The following is a 26,546-nucleotide window of genomic DNA, read 5'->3' as shown; positions in this document are numbered from 1 at the left end:
CGGCGCAGACCGGCGCCATGCGCGCCCCCCGGAGCTAAGCCCAGGCACAGGCAGCGTAGCGCGGCGGCCGCCTGGCCGTTCTTGGTTTCCCCGGGAAGCGCGTGGCCCCCCATGAACGAGCCGATGTGTGGCTGTGGCTGCAGCATCATCTCCACCCTGATGAAGAGGCTCGGGCGCTCCACCTGCTGCTCCGACCTCCTGTCCTGCGGCCATACCTCCGAGCACCTGCAGCGCCTCGCGACCCGCTGCCCCCCGCCCTCCAAGGTAACCTCACCCCGAGGGGGGTCCCGAGAGCTAGTTACGGTAACCTCGCTCCGGATCGAGTCGGGAATAACTAGCTGTTGGCAAGAGTCTGTCTGTTGCAGCATGAATTCTGAAGGTGTAATTCCCGGAGTCTGACCTTGCAGGAAAGTATCGTTTCGCCGTCATCAGACAATGGAAATGCAACGCAGTAATTGATTTTATAATGGAACGGCGTGATTTACTGGCTGTCCTGACGACATCGAGCCGACTCTGAACTGGAGAGCGCTCCTAATGGATGTGGTGAGATTGCGGGGGGTTGGCTGGGTCCTTCGCTGCTGGTTGCCTCGTTGAGAGAGATGGGTTTTCATTGGCGCGGGGGGGGGGGGGGGGTGAGTTGGCGGTGGGCAGGCAGGGTGTTTGCTTTCTCCCTTGGTGTTCTTTGGGAAATGTATACTCTCCCGTCAGAAAGCTTCTCCTCCCCAGCCTCTTTTTAGTTGTTGTGCTTCTTGTTCTTTGCGTACAGCGGCTAGCCCAGCTCGTGGTCGGCGGTACCAGTTTGAATTTAGCGTTCTATATTGTCCTGGAACAGTTGAAGTTTGTTTTGGAGAGAGCAGGTTTATGGCACTCCCCCCCCCACCGCTTGGTTTCCTGGTTTTCAGCCACTCTTCAGCTCTGTCAGCTGGAGGAATAGCCCTGTCTCTCTCGCCAACCGAACGGAGAACGAGAGCCCTGGAGCGATCCCAGCTCCGGAGTGTGAAACACTTCAGGGAGGGGAGGAGAGGAAATGCTCGTATTTGCCAGAAAATTCCCGCTTTCATTCGAGTTTTCTGTCGCCGCAGAAAACGTTCTTCAACCTTCCCCCGAGTGCTCGGTCTCCTTTCCCTCCCTTTGAAGCGGCGGAATATCGATCATTCTTATTTTCAATGAACCGTCTGACTGGCTGCAAAGCGATTTACTTCAAAGACCCCTGGCCCTGAGAAAGATACGCCTCCTAAGCCATTAATTCTAATTACATAGATTGCCATCTCTTTATAAGCACTTATTAGGCCGACTCAAATGCAGCAGTAGATTCATCATGGCTTCTCTTTCATGGTGCATTTAGTGCTCTAAAGCCAGGTTGTTAATGTGCTGTCTTTATTTCACATCATCATCTATCTGCGGGGGCTTGTAAGTCAATACCAGCAAAGATGTACACTTGTTCTTCCCTCCGCTCTGCCACTTACGGAGAATTGGCACCGTTTTGAAGGTCTTGCCACAGACGCTTATTTTTTATATTAGAAAAATCAAGCGGATTTCGAAAAGGGTCTGATACATATGTTTAAAGATATGGAGATTTTAACCTTTTATTTCCTGAGCCGCTGTCTGTAGTTGGCTAATTGTGGAACTGAATGGCTGGTCATATTTTCTATAATGAGCCTGTCTGTGTTAATTTTGTGCATCCCACCTTTCCTCTTGCTTAAAGTGAAATTAAATGTCATCAAAAGGGATTCTCAAATCAACTGGACTTCCAGTTTTCATTTTGGTAATTTCAGACCACCTGTATTTAAACTTGCTATATTAGGCCAAAATGAAAAACGTGGGTACTGGAATGCATCAACAGCAGGTTTGTTCTTGCTGCTTATATGTTTTCCTTCCCTGTAGAAGTATTCTGTTTGGCATTGAAGGACAGCATATATGACAAGGTCAGCATTGATTTCTTTTTTTTCTTACAATAAATAGAAATGCACAAAGGACCTGTGCCAGCTCTTTTAAGCCTGGTCTGTGAATTATGCACAACGCTGCAGTTATTATTCTGCGAGTCTGGAGCTCTCAGGTTGAGATTTGATTTAAAGACATCAGGGAGAACTGTTGACGCAAATGCAAAAGCAAAATAAAAAATAAGAATAAGTCTCCAGTTCTTTTCTCTTGATGCCAGACAAGGTGCTTGTTTTGTCTGAATTCAACACTCGAGCGTGTCACTGATAATGGGACGATTGGCAAATTTCTGCCGGTTAATTGGCATTGGCTCCTAGTGCCCTCTTGTTCCCGACGGGGTAATAACATGGGGCTTTCAGGAGACCCAATGGCAGAGCTACACTGTCCGGCAAAAACCCAGGAAAGGCTGTAGTCTCGGCCTGTAGGTCTCACAGCCAGGAGACAATGCGCCTGTCATCTTGCAGACCATTAGACTTCACAAACCGTGTCCTCGGATGCTGGTTGTCGATTGATGACCGTGTCCTCTTTTCTTGGCGAAAACAAAAAGATGTTTTCTCGTGATCCTTTCTTCCGCATCCCTGCAGTGATTAATTAACTTTCCAGAGAGGAAGTTGTTCATCCGAGCTGCCTGCCGTCTAACTGTGCTAAACGGGACCGTATGCAGCCAGAGAAGAGCAGGTCTCCTAAGGCCATTGCCCAAGGTTAGGCAGCCCTCGCTGGCAAAAGACGGAAAGATGGTTTCTTTTCCGTTTGTCTACTTCGGTCTCGGGGTGGCTGGTGAACAAGGGCTAAAGCGAGAATGAAATTATCCATTAAGTGATTATTAAGTGAGCCTCAATGCCCCATTTGTGCACCATGCTTGTGTGAAGTTGCATATAAATTAAAATGGTAAATGGGCTGCATTTATTTGGATACAAGCGCTTTACAATTGATGCCTCTCATTCACCCATTCACACACACACACACACACACACACACACACACACACAGATGCACACGCACACTCACCAGCCAACGGCAATGGGCGGCCATGCAAGATACTAATCAGCTCATCGGGAGCAGGTGGGGGTTGGTCCTGGTGCAAAGAGGACAATCCTACATCCTTGCTGCAATACCACCTTCTGGACAAGTAACTAGGCCTTTGGATCTGAGAAGCTTACCACTATGACGCCATCAGATATATCCTTCAGAGGGTAGAGTAATGTAAGCCCTTCTATATTCACCACATCCTTTCTAGCGAAAATGCTAGTTCATCCGAAAGATTATTATTTATTTTTTTTACATCGAATATACTTAAGCGTATGTTCAGCTGTACTTAAAGGTGAGTCTTTCTTAAAGTCTTACATTCTTTATGGAAAAAATAACTTCACATTTCTAGTTGATTACAGAAATTAAACACTACATAATATGCCACCCCTTACTGGCAGAACTGATATTTTGGAACAGCATGAATTGTATAATATTCCTTGCATATAATGTATTTATTAATGTAATAAACCCATAGGTGGTCACTTACTGGTCAAATCTAACCCATGTTGTTGCCAGGCCTTATAGTCTAATCATAATACTAATATTGAGCTCAGATTAAAATTTCAGTCAGTCCTAGTGTTCTTGTAGTGTTTAAGTATTCAGCCACTGATTGTTTTTAATTTCCTTCAACAGTTATTGATTATAGTTGCCACTGAGTTAAGTGTACCAGTGACCATTTTAGATTATTCTGATTATCCTCTGTTGCAATTTGCAAAGTGTCTTCGGTCTTATTGATGCATTAAAAAAACATTGAAATCATCTTCCCCAGGAAGATTAATTATTATTCATGTATATTTGCAGCCAACTGCCTGTTGTTCTGTTTTGCATTTAGTTGAGCCAGCTCCACACACTTGGTGAGAAAATGAGCCGGGCAAAAAAAAAAATAATTGGCTGAAAAATGCTTCCAGGGTTCTCATCGTGCACTAGCGTGGGCAAGCACGCCGGCAATTAGTCTGTGTGAACTCCTTTCTGACCACCGTACTTATGCTGGTGTCGACTGTTGTCAGTGTGAGAGGAGCCCTAGGGAGGAGTTGGTCGGTGCGTGTAAGCGGGGTGTTGTGTGTGTGTGTGTGTGTGTGTGTGTGTGTGTTGGTGTAGTTGCTGGCCTGGGTGTTGGATTCAGTTTGTGCGGGTTTTGCCGGACTGTCGACGCCCCGCCTGCCAGGGACGCTGCAGCTGGGCCTGGTTCCAGGCCTCCGGGCCGCGTGCAGCTGTGTTTCTCTTTTTCCCGAGGTCATTAGACTTGGCGACGCTCGCAGTAAACCCGAAACCCACACATCAGCGATTCGACGAAGCGAATCGTCTTATTTCTCTCACCCAGAGGATCTGACACAAATACAGCCTGATTTTGTACAATTAAAATAAATGTATGTGGTGGAGAAGGGGCTAAGGTTTACACTGGTGGGATGGCTCATCCTAACATTGTGTGCTGCTGTTGGAAGCTAGCAGGTGTCTAAATCGACCATTATTTCAGACCCTTGCTTTTTGGCTGTTTAAAATGCACGGGAGCTCATTAAAAACCGTTATATTTCCGCTGCCCTTAGAAGCATCGTCCCCGCATATGTTTTGTACCATGAAATCGTGTTACCGTTTGTCGGCCATTATGAGAAACAGGGCCCCCAGGAAAGAGCGGACCAGTGTGTCCGCAGAACATCTGTGCCGGCTAATGGCTGACTGACCGCAGCCTGCCAGCGAGCCCAAAGCAGTTTCCCCCAAAGCCCTCCCGCACACCTGTTCCAGTCACGTTCTGCGGTTATTTATGTGGGTTCACACGCTCACGTGGACCGCCTCGGCGTCTCGGAGCGCGATGCGCGGTACCGCTAACGCTAGAAGACTCGGGCTGACACCTGTGACAGCGCGACAAGCTTACAGTAACACAGGAAAGACACCTAACGCTAAGCCCAAGCTTTTAATACACCGGGTGTGCTGACTCGCTCCTTTTCCATATTTATTCATTATTAGATTACGCGGGCCAGAAAGACGACTATTTTAAAGATCTCGCACGTCTCTGCGCTTGATCTCGGGCGTCATTAGGGGAACGCTGGCGCCTCCCCCGACGGCGGGTTTATTAGCCTGATTGCGGAAGCCTTGTTTCTCAGGTAGGAGCCGCCGTGAGCCTCTCTATTTATATCCTTCCTGTGGACAATCTGCAGCAGTAAAGTGCCTCTCCCGGGGGAGGGGGGCTAATGCTGATCTGGAGTCCTGATGCTGCATGAACAGAGAGCCGCGCGGGGCCCAGGGACGCTGGCCAGCAGTCAGGAGCGGTAACCTGAAACGCAGGGCTCCTGGCAGGCTCTCCTGCGCCTCTGCGTCCTCTGTCATCCCGCCCTCCGCTGCCTGGCTTATAGCCGTTTAACAGAATGAAAAGCAACGAGGCAATCTCGCCACTGCGGTGACGTTCGAGGCGAGACCACTCCACAGTTTCTCGTACACTCCCCAGCGCTTCGTGTTAACGTCAGAAAAACGGCTGCGATCCCGTCGGCGTTGATGGGACCTTTTCCGCAGAATTGTTTGGTGCAGGGGATTTGGCATTCTCTCCCGTTCCGCTTTACCCTTTACGGGAAACGAATGGTCAATTTCCTCACGCAGCCAGGGCTGTTTTAGGCTCCCAGGGCTTCTCCGGAGTGTAACATCCAGAGGTGCGAGCCGTGTTTGGTGGAACAGGACGTCTTTTTCCCTGGACGGCAGGTCAGAGGCCGGCGGTCAGCTCAAACGTGCCCCCGTCACTGCAAGCCCAAGGTCAGCAGCAAATGCAGCATTCTGTTGATTATATCTACCAGAGAGGTGGCGGTTCTTTGCTCATTGGTTTGCAAGGACATCTGAACCCCCTTGTGATATGGCACAAATGTAGTTGTTTTTTTTGTCAAATTCCCACCCCTGTTGATTTGTACCTTGAGCACTAGAGATGTAATGTGGAACTTGTCTGGAACAGTGGCTCAGCCCCCCCCCCCCTTTCCTGCCTATTACACCCCCCCTGAAGAGCTGTTTACTAGACGTCTTTGGCCCTGGGGTTTCTGAGCCCCGGTTGCAGTCGATGCGGAGAAATTGCCTGTCGTTGAAAAGTGGGGCGAAGGTAATAAGTCAATGAAAGGCGTGGGTATCGCCGAGCCTCCTCGCTTGGCTGCCCCTGGCTTTCTCCTCTAGTGTCTCCCCAAGTCAGCCCTGTGTGTGAGTGTTGTAGTATAAAACCCTGAAATGAGCTCTTTGGTAGTCATGCATAATTAAGGGCTTTCACACTGGGGGACTGGATTTTCACAGCCTGTAACTATCTTAAGCATCTCTAACAGCCCAACTCTCCTGTGCATTTCACAGGGGCTGTCATGGCTGTTGAGTGCTGTGCGTTGCATTTTATAGCCATGTTTATATAAAATGGCTGCGCACGAGGAGTGTAGCAGATTAGAGGTTGAAGAGACCATCTTGGTCTTAAAAGAGCAGACCAGTGTCTTCTGTAAAAGCAACCTTGACCGCTGGCTCAGGTTAATGGGGGTGAATTACTTAAAACCTTTAGCACACGCAAAACCCACAACAATGATTGGTCATGGTTTTTGTGTTGTTACAGTCATTGGTTGTTTTATTGATTTTGCGTGTGCCAAAACGTTTTGCATGTGCTACATGCCCTATGTGATTTTGTGGGGGAATTTTGAAAATTGGTTAAATAAAAAAATAATCCTTTAAGTGTCCATAAAACATGTAGTGTTGCTCAAATGGAACACGTTCTTTAGTTATATTACATTAAATTGCTAATTGCCCCAGACTAGCTGATGCATTAAAGAGAGATTGAGACTAAGCCTATATAACGTGCTGCTAAAATGCTTGGTTTCTTGATGTTAATGCACTCAGTCTTTTGCTTACAGTAACTAGCCTAGGTCCTTAGAAATTCAGTAAGGGAAAATATTTAATGAAGTGTATCTATTGATTTTCCTTATAACTTTCCTGAAGCTTGCAGTCTTAAGTCTTAGGTCTATTAAAAATTCATTTTACAGCTATATATTACCAATAACAATCAATAGTTTTTTTTAGTTTTTTTATTTGATGCACCAGTGCGTATGTCTGAGCTTTTTCTGCACTGTAAAAAGTCTTCTACACCTGGGATGGAGGATGCAGTATGACCCTCCGGTGCAAGGCTGCATGCTTCTGTAAGCACTACAACTCCTTCCAGGAACTCGCAATATGAAATGTTCTTGCCCAGAACACAAATTACGGGACATGATGCGTAGAAAATGCGCTGCCATTTGCAAAGTTTGTACAAGCTAAATTGTCAATATGCGCTGGCGAAACAAGGCACCCCTTTTGGCCCTTTGCCAATTCTGACAGACGTTGTTGCGTACCCACCGTGCACTCTGTTAATTAACCCTGTCCACTTCCGTGCCTTAGTGGAGCTGAGTTTAACGACCTGAATTTCACCAAGTTTAAATTTAGCTTCCTTCTCTAGTGCTAATCAGTCACGCCTTAGGATTTCTGTTACAAATGAAAAAAGAATTTTCCCTGTATACTGTGCAAGACTTTTGGATGACACCCATCCGTCATGTGCATATTTGGAATTGCAGTCATGAGTGACCTGACAGCACACAAAGTGCTTTATAGAACTGCGGCTGCTTGAAATATAGTGGAGGCAGCATGTAGCAGCAGTGCCTTCTGCATTGTGAGCACAGAATACAGTATGGTGTTTGCTCTCAGACTGTGTCTGAATGCAGGATAGTGTTTGCTCTCAGACTGTGTCTGAATGCAGGATAGTGTTTGCTCTCAGACTGTGTCTGAATGCAGGATAGTGTTTGCTCTCAGACTGTGTCTGAATGCAGGATATTGTTTGCTCATGTCTGTGACTGATGCAGGATAGTGTTTGCTCTCAGACTGAATGCAGGGTAGTGTTTGCTCATGTCTGTGAGTGATGCAGGATAGTGTTTGCTCATGTCTGTGACTGATGCTGGATAGTGTTTCCCCTGAGACTAATTGAATGCAGGATAGTGTTTCCCCTGAGACTAATTGAATGCAGGATAGTGTTTCCCCTGAGACTAATTGAATGCAGGATAATGTTTCCCCTGAGACTAATTTAATGCAGGATAGTGTTTCCCCTGAGACTAATTTAATGCAGGATAGTGTTTCCCCTGAGACTAATTTAATGCAGGATAGTGTTTCCCCTGAGACTAATTGAATGCAGGATAGTGTTTCCCCTGAGACTGATTGAATGCAGGATAGTGTTTCCCCTGAGACTGATTGAATGCAGGATAGTGTTTCCCCTGAGACTAATTGAATGCAGGATAGTGTTTCCCCTGAGACTAATTTAATGCAGGATAGTGTTTCCCCTGAGACTAATTGAATGCAGGATAGTGTTTCCCCTGAGACTGATTGAATGCAGGATAGTGTTTCCACTGAGACTAATTTAATGCAGGATAGTGTTTCCCCTGAGACTGATTGAATGCAGGATAGTGTTTCCCCTGAGACTGATTGAATGCAGGATAGTGTTTCTCTTGAGACTAATTGAATGCAGGATAGTGTTTCCCCTGAGACTGATTGAATGCAGGATAGTGTTTCCCCTGAGACTAATTGAATGCAGGATAGTGTTTCCTCTGAGACTGATTGAATGCAGGATAGTGTTTCCCTTGAGACTAATTTAATGCAGGATAGTGTTTCCCCTGAGACTGATTGAATGCAGGATAGTGTTTCCCCTGAGACTAATTGAATGCAGGATAGTGTTTCCCCTGAGACTAATTGAATGCAGGATAGTGTTTCCTCTGAGACTGATTGAATGCAGGATAGTGTTTCCCCTGAGACTAATTGAATGCAGGATAGTGTTTCCTCTGAGACTGATTGAATGCAGGATAGTGTTTCCTCTGAGACTGATTGAATGCAGGATAGTGTTTCCCTTGAGACTAATTTAATGCAGGATAGTGTTTCCCCTGAGACTGATTGAATGCAGGATAGTGTTTCCCCTGAGACTAATTGAATGCAGGATAGTGTTTCCCCTGAGACTAATTGAATGCAGGATAGTGTTTCCTCTGAGACTGATTGAATGCAGGATAGTGTTTCCCCTGAGACTGATTGAATGCAGGATAGTGTTTGCTCTCATGACTGTGACTGAGTAGTCATCCGGGGCGGTTGCGAGATGGAGAGTGGGGGAGCGTGGCGAATGCTCCATCACACCTGTCGCACGTGTCCTGGCCGTATGTCTGAGCTCCCCGTGGTTAATGCCTCTGCTCCATTTTCCACTCACGCGGCGTCAGTCGCCCAGACCATCGGCCTCTTCTGGGGGGAGGGGAGTACAGTCTATCCGTACATCCAACTAGATTAGCACTGCTCTTTTTATGATTTTTTTTGTAAGAAAGAGTGAGATTGATTCTTTCACCGGCTGAGTCTGTGGAACACCTGATAACTTTTATCTCAGCCGGAGTAGAAGGGACCTTTCATTTGTAAATGAAGGGCTCAGTGAGGCGGGGGCCGGGGCTAAGGATCCCGCTGTCGCACCGGAGCTGGAGCGCTCTCAAAGGCGTCTCCTCGTTCAGCGGCGCCTCGGCGAGGCTCTGCTTCCTGAGAAAGGGCTGAGTCTGTGGGCGTAGTCTCTTACCCCGGGCTCCGACACGCGCCGGCCTGGCACTAATGGAAACCGCCTCCCTTTCCGCTGCATTGCTGTAGTCTCCATTTCCCCGCTCCGGTATCTTCTTCTCATAAGCATTCCTCAGGAGGAAGGACCCAGAGAAGTGTGTTATTGCGATGCAGGGCCTCTCTTATGCCCAGCGCTGCGCTGGTGCAGCTTGTATATTGAGTGCTTCATTTCCTACCCGGGGAGATCTGCACTCTGAGAGGCAGCCTGATTAATTTAAACAAGTGGTGTCTTGTATAACACACACACACACACACACACACACACACACACACACCAGTGGATATGATGAAAAAGGCATTTTTCTGTTGCTTGGTTTTATTGCTTCTGTATTACCCCCGTGGACTGAAGCCTCTGGGCAGCATTAGCAGCAGTGGTGTCCAGACCCAGACACCCACTGCCTATCCTGGTTTCTATTTCTCTTGACCAAGAAAGGTTGTTGAAGTTTTGTCCTGACATGATGCTATTTTGACGTGCTGACATTTGATTTATCTTAAGTTTTTGTTTTCCTCAAGTTATGGTTGTTTCAGCAGGCAGATTTTCAGTCTTAAAGCAGTTAGGCCTCTGCTGGTGTCCCCTCCCCAAGGATTGACTCGAAAAATGTACCTATTTCAACAGGATTCATTTTTCATGTAGCATCTTACAAAGTGTGAGATTCAATGTCCTGGACTGTGAATATGGAACATATATTCTTCACTGTGAGCTTAGCCATTTCTGACGTAATTGGGCCTTAATTTGGCTAGTTGCCGTTAAAAGTGTCCAACTAGAAATAATTAACAGCTTGTATTAATTCAGAGGGTGTTCTCACTGTTGGAATGAAAAGCAGTGTACACGCAGGGTTCCCCCAGAACAAATCTGGCTTGGGTTGAGCATACAAAGTGGGTCCCACAGGCAAGTCTGGATTGTGTTGAGTATACACAGTGGACCCCCCCCCCCCCGGGAAGTAGGCCTAACAGTCCAGGTCTGGGTTGAGTTCAGCATACACAGTGGGGCCCCAAGACCGAGGGGGTGCCTGGTGGGGCTGCTGGCTCCTGCTGGCTCTGGCACGGTCGGATGTGTCATCGCGGAAACCAGGGCATTATTCCCGAGGGAATTATTCCCGTCATAGGGAGTGTTGCTGCTGTTGTACTTGGCCGGCAGAGCCAGAGCCAGCTGCAGCCAAGACACACCACCAGCTCCCAGCGGGGGGTAAATGGGTACTGGAGGCCCCACTGCGCGAGACACACAGGGGTGGGAATGCGACTCGTGACTGTCGGAGTCACCGTTAAGCATTTGGCAACGTTCAAAATCTGAGCTCATCCCTCTGGGATGTTGGAACGGAGGAGAAAAGAGCGGGAACCGGAGGTGTCGCGGGAGGAGGGCGGGTGCAGTGAGTGAGGGGTCGAGTGGACTCCGAGCTGGCCTGTCCCTGGAATGGGGGAATTTTTGAGAAGGCAGTTGTTATTAAAACAACAAAACCAAGTCGCCACCGTCAGTGTTAATGTGCAAGAAGGCGGTAGTGGGAGGTCCTAATTAGCACTGCAAATTGAGTTTTTATTGCATATTAACAATAACCGCTGCCATGGGGCGCATATACAATCTCATCTTTTTCTTTAATCCCTTCTGATGTGGTAGTGAACAACTAAACGTCAGAGGCCATGTCAAATGCTTCCACGGAACAACATCATCACTGATATCGATCGGGTCTTAACAGCCAATCGGCATCAAGTTCATACATCTTCTTTGTGATCGTGTGATTCGTTTTATCAATTTAACGGAAGCTGCGAGGCCTTGCCGTCTTATCAGCACCTAATAGATAATCAGATATAATTTACTGAAAACATCGTTCCTGGAATCACTTCATGCCCTCTGAAGTTTGGCGGTTTACAACTGCATCCGACATTATTGCAGAAAATAAATCAAGAAAGAAAAACGTCTATACACCCCATGGCGGCGGTAATTCTTATTACCGCAATCGGATATATTAATATGCAGCCCGAGTCCTGCTGCCCGGGTTCTTATTTCCGTGGCTCAGCCGCTTTTCCGGGCTGTGTGCTTTGTAGCGGAGCGCTGAACTCTGCCTGCCGGGTCCCGTCTGAGATGAAGACGCGTCTGCCCGCCCTCCGGCGATGCGCCGGAGCTCATAGGTAAACAGAAGCGGTACTGAAATGAATAACGGTGCCATAATTACGGGAGTTTACGGTCCCCTCCGCCTGTCTCTTCTGACAGCCTGCCGGTCGCTCGTGCCTGCACGTCAGCGCTGGTGCTTTATCATGCGGAGGGTAATAAAGCTAATTGTGTTGTGAAACGCCACCGGAACGCTTCTCCCCAGGCCGTCTGGGGGGGGATAACGCAGTCTGACCGGCCAGGTCTGACGCAGCCAGGTATTCTGGGAATCCGGGATGTGTTGATTTGTGTGTGTGTGCGCCCCTGTGTGAGTGTATTGTATGTGTGTGCGTGTGTGTTCGCTCCTGTGTGAGTGTGTGTGTTCGCTTCTGTGTGAGTGTAGTGTGTGTGTGTGTGTGTGCGCTCCTGTGTGAGTGTATTGTTTGTGTGTGCGCACGCACCTGTGCGTGTGCGTGTGTGTGTGCGTGTGTCAGTGTGGTTGGTATTCAGGGCACATGTGCAAAACTCTCTCTGGAATGTCATTTCCCAGAGATTTGAAGGCCCTTGTAAAGTGGACACTTGTAAGTCGCTTTGGATTAAAAGCGCCTGCCAAATGACAAACATGTAAAGGTAAAGAAAATGAACAGCACATCGGGAACAATCAATGTCGATAGAAAAATCAGAGAACATGACACTGACCTCCACTGGGAGATAATGCTACCCCACCTTAGTATTTCACCTCTTTTGATTGGATGATGGGTTGAGCATCGATCTGCCAGAAGTGTCCGTGTATTATCCACAGTCTATTATTTCTGTCTTGCTAACAAACCAATTTGGCTTTCCTGGATATTAAACATTGTTCATAATTGTTTTTCACATTTTAATGCCTCAATCTGCCGTAGATTACAATTTAGTGCCTCTCTTGGACAGAAAAAGCTTTGTCCTGCTTTACGAAGAAGCAAACGTTCAGGCAGTTCTGTGAAATACTACGGGTAATTATCTCCGCAGCAATATATACGACCCGGACGGTAAATTTCAGAGCTTGAAATGAATGTGGTTCTGGTCACTCATTATTGGAAAATGAACACCGGGGTAATGCTTCATTTGAATGTACAGCACAGAGCTCTGGGTCTCTGTGGCACTCAGTGCAGCTTTGTGCAAATGCGAAGGCAGCTTCTTAATCACTCGAATCTTGTCCGCGCCTGAGGGAAAAATGTGCGGTTTTTATTTGCAGGCAGAGGTGAGAGTGACCCTTGTGACTAGCCAGTTTTTTCCATCTCATCCCCCCCCCCCCCTATGGTTCTGCTGTGCTAGTCTTCTGGTTTAATGGTTGGGTAAGCTAATATATAGGCGCAGTATGGAGGAGTGTAGATCTAACGGGGGAACCCTATGGCGTGGAGGTCTGGCGGAGAAGTTGCGTCTTGCTGGGTGCCTCTGATGCATTCTGGGAAGGGCTGTGATGGAAGGGTCTTTAAAAACAGCTCGTGAAAAGGATGGCTTTGGTCCTATTGTGTTTCGGTTTTATTTTATTATTATATATTTTTGTATGTAATAAGGACATGGCTCATCACAGCACATCATCAATGTGCTAAAACTTAAACACTGCTAAAACTTGTTGCAATGTTCTCACAACGTTTCTCTGAACACCACAGGGCTGTGTAACTGCAAATTCATTTGTAATTGGAAAAAAGAAATAAAAATCTCCTCTCATTCTGGCGGTACCCAAGCATCCTTGAGTAGGCCTCTCAACCAAAGAGGCTCAATCTGTAATCGGCTGTATGGAACCAATGCTTGTTTGTGTTTGAGTGTTTGAGGACAAATCTGCTTTCATATTGACACAAATAATTACTAAAGTTCAGGAATCAATGCATTATTATTTCAGGGCTGCTCAACCCTGTTCCTGGAGATATACTGTCCTGTAGGTATTTACGCCAAACCCTAACAAAGCACACCTCATTCTGCATCTAGACATCTTGTTGAACTGATAATTGATGGAATCAGGTCTTCAAAATTTGGGTTGGAGTGAAAACCTACAGGAAGGTAGATCTACTGAAACAGGGTTGGGCAGGTCCAGGGACACAGTTGGGCATTTATATATTGCATTTTATATTAATCTGCCCTTAAACTGACTATAAACTATACATAGTGCATCGTGCATCAAAATTCTCCTAACATGGCAGGCTTATACAGGGCTGACATTTTAAGCTTATTAAAACCATGCGCTGTAAAGCCATGCAAATCTCAGAAATATTCGTCATTTTGTTCATGTTTGCAAACTGCGTGGGCTACATCCATCCTCCCGGAATTTCCACCGTAGTGGATTTTGCGTTGGCGTTGAAAGCTTCAATGGAGTCTTCTCCCAACATCCAACACACACTGATGTGCGGCTATAGTTTGGATACCGATCTTTAAACGTAATTAAATTCAGTCTCCTTCGTTATGAATTCATAAGATCTGTCCCTCCGTTTCCAGCCCCTCTATCTGTTCGTTCTCCTACTCGGTGTGCATTTTTAATGACTTATCGAGCAGGCCGCGCTGTGTCACTTCATTAAACAGTCTTTTATGACCAGCGATGCTGTCAGTCAAAGCGGCTCATTCCGAACCGTCTCCGACCACGGATAAGGGGAGGTTTTAATGAGGGCAATTAAGCAGCTGTCCCAAAATTAAACGCCTGTTAAAAAGCTGAAGTTAAACTCAATTATCTTCAGAAGCAGAGTTCTCATCTGGCGTTGCGCTTCGGCGTAGAATGGCTGCTTGATGAATCGGCACCAGAGGAAACATCGCACGTAATTGGAACCGCAATCTCTATACCTCCGCACTCTCTGAAAACTAACACCAGGCGCTACTTAATATCTTTGTCAGGCTTTGTTACACGTGGTAAAAGTTTGGGCTTCTTCGGGAAATTGGGCGTTCGCGACGCTATGTCGCGGATCAAATCACGGTCCTCGAGGGCAGAGAAGTGCTGGTTTACCGCCCTTCCTTTACCTGGGAGTGAGGAAGATAATCAGCACTAATTGTTCAATAATGCAGGAGAAATGAGAAAACCAGGGCTGGTTTTTCAGATTTGATTATCCCTGTGCTATGCGTTTCCACCACTTGATTTGCATGCAAGCAGAAGACTGATGGATATCGGTCTCATGCTCATTTAATGGCGAAGTAACCATTTGAATTAAAATTTTAAAATTCTGAAGTGCCTACAGCCCTTTCAGACCCTTTGCTGAATCGATCTGCACCGGTCGCTGAGATCACCACCGTTGGACTACGTGGACTGGTGGCTAATTTCCCAGTCTCATCTCAAAGTTTTTTTTTTTTTTTAATGCAGCCTCGCCCCCTGCTGGTTATATTTTGAAAGTACAAGATGTTCTCCTAGAAGTCCACCACGACGATTGAAAGCAGTTATTTTAGGTCTCCTGTACTGATGCATGACACTGCTCGGGTTTCTTTTCATCGTCAGTCTCAGTCTCGTACAAAATTTGTTTTGAGGTGTGGTAAGTGGGAATACATGTATGCAAATACCATGTACTCTCTCTGCAACCTACGTACGCTTAGCAATCAATGTGCCTAAGGTGCAGAATGCTTTGCTATATTATCTGCTGAAGTTTGGTTTTTCTCACAATTTTTGAGTCAACCTTTTGGTTTTGCTTCATGCCTCTGTGAAATGTGGCCTGCTTGGTTGGTGCTGCTAACTTAGCTGCTATACGATCAGGACATATTCCCATGCACTGTTCATGGAAAGCACTTTTTGTGGGGAAAACAACCCCCAGCCATCTTACCCTCTCAACATTATGTTATTTATTTCAATGGCCTATATGTTAATTCCATAGTGATCACTCAGGGCTGACCAAGTCTGCAGGGATCTGCTGCCTTCTGAGTCCTGGTAGCCGTAAGGCTCCTGGCATGCTAGCAGTGTCAACCTGATTTCATGAGTTATTTAGTGTAGTCATTTCTAAGCCCTCCCAAAGTTTCAGTGGCAGTCCATCATGCTAGTTATTCGCTTATGAAAGGAAGCTCTTGTGGAATACGAGACTCTCGTTGAGGCCGCTAATTCACTCACACACACACACACACACACACGCACAGCTCTGTGGTGTGGTAAAGGAGTGCTCTGAGATTTCTAATGGACCTTTCCCATCAATGGCACATTAAGCTCCAGCCTTTTCTAATGGGTCCTGAGTCCTCATCTCCTCTCCCCTCTTCATTATCCCTAATCCCCCCCCCCCCCCAGATATTAACGAGCGGCAGACCCGCGCCACCTTCCGGCCCTCAGCCACTTTGAGGAGACGTGCCGTCGTAAAAGCGCGTGGTCTCATGGCCGGGGGGGAGGGGTGAGTGGTGCGTAATTGATTCCTGGAGAATTGTCGGAGCGATTTCATGAGCTCGCTCTCTTTCTCTGTGTGGATGGAGACCGCTCTTCGCCTGCTGCCGTTTTTGTGTTCTGTGAGTGCGGGCTCAAAGGTACGCTTCAGTTCTGGTGGGGGGTCAAAGGTACTGTGTGGTTCTGATCGCGGGGGGGTCAAAGGTACTGTGTGGTTCTGGTCGGGGGGGGTCAAAGGTACTGTGTGGTTCTGGTCGGGGGGGGGGACAAAGGTACTGTGTGGCTCTGATCAGGGTGGTCAAAGGTAGTGTGTGGTTCTGGTGGGGGGTCAAAGGTACTCTTTGGTTCTGGTTGGGGGGTCAAAGGTACTCTTGGGTTCTGGTTGGGGGGTCAGAGGTACTCTTGGGTTCTGGTTGGGGGGGTCAAAGGTACTGTCTGTTCTTGTGGGAGTAATGCACACACACACACACACATACACACACACACACTAGCATGGGCACACAGACATAATGTCCACACGCATATGTACACACTTATAGGCACCAAACACATTGCATCCCAACCACCAACACTATTTTTAAAAACTGCACGGTATACACAAAACAAGTCGTAATTTTCCTGTGTGTACATTTGGAAAATAAAGGGTTCTAAATCTTATGGCTCTATGAACACTTAAGATGAAAGATTACAGAAGGGTGATTGCACAGTGTTTTTCAGTACTGCTGACTTTACTGTAAAATGCATCCAGTTTGATTTGAGTTCTCAATTAATGGCATACTCCAGGGGACTGTATCACAAAGCAGGATTACGGAGTTGGCTGGATCACTGCACTGAGTAAAACCCAGAACAGCTTTTTTACTTCAGTCCATTTTCCATATTTTGGCAGGGTTCTGGGCTTTACTCAGTGTTCTTATCCAGCTAGCTCCGCTAATCCAGCTAACTCCTGTCTGATCTTTTACTCAGGCTCCTATCCAGCTAGCTCCACTAATCCAGCCTCAGACGGCGCTATTCCGCGTCGCCGTGGAGACTCAGGGAGGTTCAGCTCCCTTGCTGATGAATCACCCCGGACATCGGCAGCTGGGACACGCAGGTGGGGGGGCGTGTAAAACAGCAGGCCTGCGACAGCCGACCAACTCAATCTTCCTCGGGAACAGGGGCATTGAGTCTCCATCGATTTGTCTCATCCGCCAGCTTTTTTAAATCTACCCTTTTGAGCATTTCCACCCCTCATATTAATCAGCCTGTCGCTAATATTTAGCCGCTACCTGAACAGAATGTGATATCGACTTTCCCCGCCTTCCTCTGCACGTCTCCTCCATGACTGAATAGAATCACCACTTGATGAATGCCCCTAAGTATTAGTTTCATCTGTCTATTCATCACACACTCATTATTTATTTTCTTTTGGGACCTACCCGCATTTCAGCTGCTGCCACGGTTCTGCTACGGTCCTGGCTTGTTTTTAGGTCCTCACAAGGCCTGTAGTTTGTGGACTCAGGCCCCCGGGGCCTGTTCTGAGCTGCACTACACCTGGAAGAGCAGCTCCTGTGTTCAGTGTCGTCGTATCCCGTTCATTTCCCGCTCGGTTAAAAACATTAATGATGAAAAGACCGTTTGAGGCGCATGAATAAAAGATGGGTTGTTATTGGCAATTAAAAGGCGCTCTTACTGTAGGACGCGCCTCGTCATCTACTTAAGTAAACTGTGTGGGCGTGGGCGGTGTAATGAAGGGTGTGTGTGTGGGGTTTTTATTCGAAGGAGTCTAATAACCTCTCTCTCTCTCTCTCTCTCTCTCTCTCTCTCTCTCTCTCTCTCTCTCTCTCTCTCTCTCTCTCTCTCTCTCTCTCTCTCTCTCTCTCTCTCTCTCTCTCTCTCTCTCTCTCTCTCTCTCTCTCCCTCCCTCTCCCTCTCCCTCTCCCTCTCTTCAGAATGCCAAGCCCTTCTCCTCCTCGGATAGCCTAGCGAAGGTGCAGGAGGTCGCAAGCTGGCTTTTGGAAATGAACTCAGATCTGCTGGGGGGGGCGGGCAGGCGGAGGAGGCCGGGCGGGGCGGGGCGGGGTGACTCCGCCTCCTCCACCCGCCAGCCCCGCGAGGCGGGGGAGGGGGGTGAGGAAGAGGAGGAGCACATGGACCGCGTGCTGGAGGAGGAGGAGCAGCAGCAGCGGCGGGCCTCGGAGGGGCCCGGGGCCAGCGACGGCCCCCAGGGGCCAGGAACCGCGGCGGTGTCGGCGCCCGGGGAGGCGGAGGTGAACGGGGAGCCCGGGAAAGGAGCGGCTTGGGCCTGGCAGGAGGAGCAGGACAACAACAACGAGGAGGAGGAGCCCCAGGAGGAGGAGGAAGAGGATGAGGAAGAGGAGGAGGAGGAGGATGAGGAAGAGGAGGAGATGGACCAGGACAGCGACGACTTCGAGCATTCGGAGGAGAGCGGGCGGGAGGAGGAGGGCGAGGAGGGAGGTCGCCTGCACTCCCCCTCGCTCAGGAACAGTGTCTCCGACCCAAACCACAACATGGATGTGTCCTCTGACCAGACACCTCGAACCCCAGCCTCGCTCTTCAAAACGAAGGTACGGTCACTGCTGCACGTCACATTACTGTCCGTTACCCCCATAGCATTACCTCCATTACGGTCTACCTCTCCCTTCCACCTCCTCACACTCCACGTCTTTATCCACACAATCAGAATCACCATTTTAGCCAAGCTGGAGATGATAGACAAGGAATAGCTTTTAATTTAACTGCCAATGGCCTGGTAAGACTCCTGTTCCCTGCAGTGGTTCCCTCTTTTCAAGCAGATTTGTTGTTTGTGAAGCCTGAATGTTGAGGCCGCCAAAACCTCAATTCATATCTGGTTCCGTGGCATTTGGCTCCCTCTAGTGGATGAATGGTAGTAGCAACATTTTACATTGACCAGGCATTCATGAGTATTGTCTCCCCCACTGAAAAACATGCTTACTCTAGATTGGAACCTTTTCCTTTTCCCTATTCAGACATTTAAGACCATTTCTTTGTATTGCCGCTATTACGCTTATTGTCACAAGTTGTCAGCAATTCCTCTTGGCGACCGAATGAGTGCCGTAGACAGGCCTATTTCATGGGCTTGAGGGCAGCGGTTCTTAAAATGACACATTAATGTGAGTGTTTTCTCATGCTGGTGGGAAATGAGGTAGGATCGAAGAAGTCCTCAGGACTGAGTCGTGTGTGTGTGTGTGTGTGTGTGTGTGTGTGTGTGTGTGAGACTGCAGCCTATCCAGGCCCTCTGACCCCTCAGAATTAGCGTATCACCCCCATGCTAGTCACCATCTCAGACCTGAGTGTGTGACGGGGGATGGGGGGGTTGGGTATTGTATTCCCAGGAGAGAAAGCTGCTCAGGTCACTCCCTAAAAGGACCAGCTGTCGGCCCCTCTTAGTCACGTCTTCATTAGCAAGAGGATTAATTAAACCCACAGTAATATACAGGGTCGGTTGACTGAGCACATGTGTCTTAACATATGTATTAGTTTTTTTTTTACAGTACTAGACACTCAAATAGATTTCATAAAGATATGAAATGTATTAAGTTCTGAAACGGTTACCAAATGACCAATTACATCAAGTTCTCTTCCCTTTAAAATTGATGGTAGCGTCGAGTTGAGTAGCCAGGTCTGTGAGCTGAATCTCCCTCTGTAAGCTAAACCAGGCAGATGGAGCAGGGAACTTAAAAGCCTTTTGACCCAGCTCAGTACGGACAGTAGGAACCTGCATTATCATGCTGTCATGTGATCATAACTGGTATGCGGCATGGCGTTATGCTGATAAAGCAGACTGCTCTCTGTGACTGGCTGTGCCCCCAGGTCAACCTTTAAGGTCAGGACCCAGCAAATGCCCATCGCTAGCACGCAGGTACAGTTGGGGGCGGCAGGGTTTTGGGAGGGGTGGGTTCTGGGGCCCGGTGATGTCCCGCGCCCCGGTGATGTCCCGCGCCCCGGGACTCTGAATGCGGAGAGCAATTGTTTTGGGGTGAGCCCCCGACTGACCTCTGCAGGCCGGCTGGAATGTGTCTGTTGTGCTGAGCGATGTGTCTCCTACAGAGAGAGCGGCTGTGTGGGACAGCAGCTGATGCAGCCCTGCCACTGAGCACGGATGCCTGGTAGAGCCACATACTGAGGGAGAGGGAGAGAGAGCTGGGTAGAGCCACATACTGAGGGACAGGGAGAGAGAGCTGGGTAGAGTCACATACTGAGGGAGTGGGAGAGAGAGAGGGAGAGAGAGGAGCTGGGTAGAGTCACATACTGAGGGAGAGGAGCTGGGTAGAGCTGTCAGCTAGAGAGAGAGTGAGAGACAGAGAGAGAGCTGGGTAGAGCTAGCTGTCTGCTGGAGAGAGAGTGAGAGACTGGGTAGAGCGCTTTACTGGTGAGAGAGATGCATTGGGTAGAGCTGTCTTCTGGTGAGCGAGACTGAGGGAGAGAGTGAGAGACGCAAACGGCAGGAGAGTAGAGAAGCTACTGGTGAGAGAGAGAGACAGAGAGAGGGGGTCGCTGAATAGAGTAGTCTGCTGATGAGAGAGAGAGTGAGAGTGAGAGAGAGGAGTCTACTTGCGAGAGATTGACAGGAAAAGGGAGAGAGAGACAGAGAGAGGACTGCTCGCCTGGACAGACGCAGGATAGAGCCATTTTCTCCCTCGGTCCAGAGAGACTAGATAAACAGCAGATAGAGCAGTTTGATAGTGGAGTCCTGAGAGAGAGAGTGGGCGAGCACACAGACGGTCTGAGAGAGGAGTGCAGAGCCAGGGAGAGTAAACGGGCGTCTGATAGAGCACAGCCCGGTCCCGTTACAGCGCATCACTCAGAGAGAACGGAGCACGATCGCTGGAGTTTGGGTGGCTTCAGAACAGGCCCCCCCCGTCTCAGAAAGATGGGGAACAGAACCATGAAGAGGGTGGCACTTCTCCTGGTGAGTCTATCTCTCTCTATGAGCATGTCGCTGATTTCAGAACAGCCCTTGTTTCTGTCTGACCAGTCGTGGACTTTTCCAGAGCGCTCACCGACTGATCTCAGACCTGTAGACGCAGTGAGCGGATGAATTTGTAAACTGTGCTTATCCGTTCAGGTTATTTCCGGGTATTTTTCTCATTGGTTCCCCACTAGGTAGATATGGTGGTATGTCTTACAGCAGAGTATCTTTGTAACTGTAGCTTCGTCTCAGTCTGATGTAATGGCTTTGATTGGGTTTGAGGACTTCTCAGCTTTTCCAGCAGTGGAGTTTAATTGTGCCTTGGTTGTGGAAAGTTGTTTAACGGTCCAACTTGTGGCCGCTAGAGCGCTCAGGGTTTTATAAGGTTGGTCGAAACTTCTCTTGGCTCTGAACTTGGTGTAAGTAGGGATTCAATGGAAGTGTGTGTGTGTGTGTGTGTGTGTGTGCGAGAACTTGGTGTGAAGTGTGATTAAGGGGATTGTGTGTGTGTGTGTGTGTGTGTGTAATATTGAGTGTATGGAATATTATTATATTTATATTAATAATGGAATATTAATGTAATTATTTTTGAAAGCATGTTCACTTTGTAGCATTTTGTGTGTTAGACTTTTGCACAGTAATGTCAGCCGTTTACCTTGCACTGTTCAAATGTTGAAAACCAAGACTTGCATCAATTACGTTTTCATTTTCTGCTTTGGTGAATTTTGTTGAAGAGCTCCAGAAAGTCTTTATCCACCTCTGTATTTGATAGGGAAAGGAAGGTCAAGCCTAATGCGTTATACATAGGCGGAGGTCTCTTTGTCCAGGGGGAATTTGGGCTATTCTCAAAGTCTGAAAGTCAGCACTGACCCTTCTGACCCCGTCACTCTCACTGTGACCCCCTGGGGGGTCACGTCACTTCTCGAGACCGCCGTCTCCCGCAGCTGCTGGCCAAAATTTCAGGCCGCCATTTTATTTAAGGCAAAAATCTTCGAATTGGGCAACCCTAGCTCGGGAGGTAAGAGTGGTCGTCTGGCGGTCGGAGGGTTTCCGGTTCAATCTCCCACCCTGGGTGTGCCGAAGTGTCCCTGAGTAAGCCGCCTAACCCCCAATAGCTCCCGACAAGCTGGTTGGTGCCTTGCATGGCAGCCAGTCGCTGTTGGTGTGTTAGTGTGTGTGAATGGGTGAATGAGACATCAATTGTAGAGCGCTTTGGATAAAAGCGCAATATCAGTGCAGTCCGTTTACCACCATGCTAATGATTTTTTTGAATGGTTCGGTGTTTGGTTTCGAGTATCCAAACATTTTTGTTTGGAGAATAGGGGACAGGGCCATAGAAAGTTATGGGGGCGGTGCGTGCGGGAGGGGCTGGAATGTGGAAAGGCGCCCAGTTAGTCTGATGAATGCATTTTGGGGGGGACAGGGAGGGGGGGAGCGGGGGTCCCGGGCATTCCTGTGGGACAGGCGGTCCCGTGCACTCAGCTGCAGGTGCTCTGGGCCTCACTCGCGGGAAAGGCCCAAATTAGCCACTTCCTCTGAGCCGATAAGAAATGCCGTTGATTCTGGGATAGGCTACATGCAGCCTTTTGGAGATGTACGTTCGAATAAACCACCTGTTTGTTGCCGAAGACCGTGTTCGCTTCAGGGATGATTTCTGAGTAATCGCATGCCTGCTTGTATACATTTGTTTGTCAGCGGTCCGATAAGTTACCTGATAAAGATGCTTTGCTTCAGAGTCGTTTTACGCAGAAACATGCCGAATACGCACATGGCTGGAATGTAGAAAGTGATAAGCATATAGCTTTGACGTAAAACATGGAGTATATGTGTCAGAGAGCTTGCTGCTTTGTTTCAGAGAAAGCACCGTGCTGATGTATTGAGAATTCTCTTCATGCTGCATGTAATAAGGAGTACTTTATCACAGCGGTCCTTCTGAACTCTGGATTCTTTTCCTCAACATTATTTACCTTCTACCGTTTTTGGACAGCTTCTATTTTTGGACCGTTTCCTAGTTTAGTTACCGTACACACATTAATTTGGAAATAAGCATTGTAATGGCTTTCGGCAGTTGTATTTTTATACATGTCTATATGCAGGTGCATAATGTGCAATGTGGATAATCTAATCAGTTAGATAATCGCTCATTATCCATTTACCTCTCGCTATGGATCATTTTAGGTCAGGTTCTGTGTCGTGGCCTTTCGGAAAAGCAAAATCCTGCTTTGACTTACACTCCTGCTTTTGAAGAGTCGAACAGGAAGTGTGGTATGGCTGGCATTTCCTCTCCTAGGTTGAGCAGAAGGTGACTTCCTGTTCTGCGAGGTGAGGGAGGACTGAGAGACAAATAGCAGGGTGTGTTATGGCAGCTGAAATGCACTGTGCAGAGAGATAACATTCTTATACGTGCAGCAGGACTGGAGAGGGCTCAGTGGCTCTTGAAATGGCCTAAGAATAGAAAAGTATGTGAAGCACTTCCTTTTTCAATGGTCACTTTACAATGGACAGTAGGGTGGCTACCAGGACTTTCTTAGACTTTAAATTAGGTTTACATTTAAATGTGTGCTAGCAACGTGTTATTCAGCAATGTTGAGGCATTCCCCAGAAACCACAGAGAGCTGTTCGCTGCGTAGAATATCATGCGAGGAGGGAGACCTGATGGTGTCAGTGTGCTAGCGGTCGCTCTGCTCATGAATGGGCTGTGCTGAGCTATTTTGTGAGCGTTTGTGTGTTAGCGGTCACGCTGTCTGTGAATTGGTTGTGCTCTTTGTGTGTTAGCGGTCGCACTGCCTGCGAATAGGCCGTGATGTTTGTGTGAGCTAGCGGTTACATGCTAGCTGTTGTGTGTGAGCGTCAGTGTGTTAGCGGTCACTCTGCCTGTGAATGGGTTGTGCTGTTTGTGTACTAGCGGTCGCTCTGCTCATGAATGGGCTGAAAAAGTGAAATGCACAGCCTCTCTCGCCCCTCTAAAGAATGCCCCGGACCAGCTGGCCGGGATTAGGCAGCCCGTGGGCCGAGGCGTCTGCCTCTTTGACTCCCGTAATCCGCCAGAGACAATAGCGGCAGTGAGCCCCTCGGCCCCGCACGCGGGCCAGCTGATGGGCCGACCCGGGGACCCGCCCGCCCTGCCCACGCCCGCACCGCGGCATCCTCCCGCGTCCTGCACCGCCGTTACCGCCATCTCTGAGCTCCTCACATGAGCGGACTATACCCCACACCCTTCAGGCAGCACGATACCCCACTGAGGGGCCCAGGGCTTTGTGTAGACCCTGGGAAAGAGACACCTACAGCTAGAGATACGAGATGAATCATTTGTCAAAGCCTGACGACAGGCACAACAATCTTCTACTGAACACATTGGAAACCCCAGTGATACGGTTTTATTTTATAAAAAATGTATAAACACGCGCAGTCATGGCGGACCGGAGAGGGTGGGCCATCACAACAGATCAACAGTTTTATATCTGTGTACATATGCGTTTAATGTGTATTGTCTTGATGTGTATAATGAGTAGATTATTGCTCATTATCTATTTAGTTCTCACTGCTGATAATGCTAGTTTTGGTTCTATGTTGTGGCCGTTACTCGTCTGCTTTTGAAGAGTTGAACTGGAAGTGTGGTACGGCTGGCATTTCCTGTCGTAGGTTGAGCGGAAGGTCAACTTCCTGTTCTGCGAGGTGAGTGTGGAGTTCGAGGGACAAGTGCAGGTGGTTGAGATGCACATTTTTTCCAAACTCACACAGTACATTTCTTCAATCTTCCTCAGACCGGACATTATATTGTCTGGCCAGGACCGCAAAACGGACCTTTGGAAATAGTTATTCGGAAACGGATATTCCGCTCAAAAACCACATCTGCCAACCCTACCTACCTATAGCACACGCTCACGGCCGGTCTCGTGTCCTGTCCACTGGACCCCGGCCCTGCGAGACGTTTATGAAGCTCAAACTTGGGTTTGGGCCCTACTGGCTTACGTAATCCCCTTCACTGTTTAAAGGATTTTGTGAAGTGTACCGTACTGTGGAGGCAGAGACGGATAATTTTTCTGCAGCTTTCGTGTGTTAAAATATCAATGAAAAGAGAAGGCCACAGATAGCCTGAAGAGACGGTCCACTTGTTAAATTTCTCAGCGTTTATTTAGCCACGTCTTTGAGTACTGACAGCCTAATGAATGGTGTCTGTATTTAAAAAGGGGGTAATTGTGCTTCTCTGGTGTGCTTTTGGCTTGGGAGTGTTTGTGCAGAAATCAATGGCCTCTTCCTTCTTTCACAGTGCAGTGGATTTCATTCTGTTATTTAAAATTCCCCTCAGCTTTTGTGGAAATAAGGCTTGACTGTAACGCTGCTGAAGGAAGGTAAAAAAAACTTTCAGTTCAAAAGCAGAATTTTTAAACCAGTATAATTGGCACTCAGCTTTAGTTGCTGTAGTCCAGGGTGTCAAAGCCTGTAACGGTCTCACCTGTTGCTTGGTGACAGTTATACGTTTTGTCATTTGTTATTTAGCTAATGACTTGCGGTTGATAAAACTAAGCAAGTGGTTAAGGGCCTTGCTCAAGGACCAAACAGCTGTACAGATCTTAGCGTAGCTACCAACCTTTCGTGTCCCAGTCTTGTACCTTAACTGCTAGGCTAAAGGCTATATGACTCTGTGACGGTGGCCATAGTGGCAGTGATGCATTGTGGGTAGGCACATGGCTTCCTGAGTGAGAAGGGTCAGTGGTGTGCAATAGGATGGCACTTTGGGCCAGTGTCCCCTTGAGGTGGAGTTATGTGCCCCCTGCCCTAGAGCCCTTCCCCACCCCTCCCTCGATGCCTGTGGATGGCCCGGCTGTCCTGCCACAGAGTCTCGGGAATGCCAACAGCCCCGAAAAAGGGAGTGTGGGAGAGCATGGCTGAGAACCGAGGAGGGAGCTGGGAACGTCGGGATGACTCGGCCCATCCCCATGAGAACTGCGTTTCAAACAAGCCAAGGAAAGGAGTGCACTCCATTCACACTCCTACCATCATACACACACACACACACACACACACACACACACTCGTATACACACACGCAAACACACACGTGTGCACATATACGCACATATACCCACACACACACACCTATGCACGTGCACACACACACACACACACACACACACACACCCACATACGAGCATACACACACACACGCACGAACACACACATACGAGAATACAAACGCACACACGGTGCCCACAGATTATCAAAGTGCTAGTGCAGTTTTATTCTTGGGGAACTGGGCTTGTAGCTCTGTATTTTAGCTGGTTTCGTTCCCAGATGGGGCTCTGCTGTTATGCCCTCGAGCCAGGTACTTAACCTGAATTACTTCAGTAAAATATCCACTTATATAAATGGATTCTATAAAAAACATAAAAAGAGCTCTTGTGACAAAGCTGTCAATAAGTATAATCCAATAAATGCTTAATGGTAGTGCAAAGTACCTTCCTTCAGAAATGGACTTCCAACTAGCCCCCGTATTCCAACTAGCCCCCATGTTCCAACTAACCCCCATGTTCCTACTAGCCCCCATGTTCTGACTTGCTGTCTGTGTCCTTGGTCCATGATATCAGATAGCGAAGGCAATGTCAGCTAGCACAGGATACCTCCTGTCTGAGTTATTCCCTGCATTTCCT

General features: G+C 48.1%; 1 protein-coding gene and 1 long non-coding RNA gene across 2 annotated transcripts in view; both read left to right on the top strand.

Moving 5' to 3' along the window:
- LOC133135412 (uncharacterized) overlaps window positions 1-18,007 on the top strand; it is a 54,984-nt gene extending 36,977 nt beyond the window's left edge. Inside the window, exon 3 of the long non-coding RNA XR_009709386.1 lies at window positions 17,894-18,007. This is a non-coding gene — a long non-coding RNA (uncharacterized LOC133135412). The remainder of the gene's footprint in view (window positions 1-17,893) is intronic.
- A 40-nt stretch (window positions 18,008-18,047) lies between these two features.
- The window catches only part of LOC133135411 (F-box/WD repeat-containing protein 7), a 92,384-nt gene continuing 83,885 nt past the window's right edge, over window positions 18,048-26,546 (top strand). Inside the window, exon 1 of the mRNA XM_061252392.1 lies at window positions 18,048-18,529. Coding sequence (XP_061108376.1) covers window positions 18,092-18,529 — 438 coding nt within the window. The 5' untranslated portion in view covers window positions 18,048-18,091. The remainder of the gene's footprint in view (window positions 18,530-26,546) is intronic.

Source organism: Conger conger, chromosome 8, assembly GCF_963514075.1.
Source record: "Conger conger chromosome 8, fConCon1.1, whole genome shotgun sequence".
NCBI classification, from domain to species: Eukaryota; Metazoa; Chordata; class Actinopteri; order Anguilliformes; family Congridae; genus Conger; species Conger conger.
The sequence above is the reverse complement of the archived record's forward strand: the minus strand, read 5'-3'. Positions and strand labels throughout refer to the sequence as shown.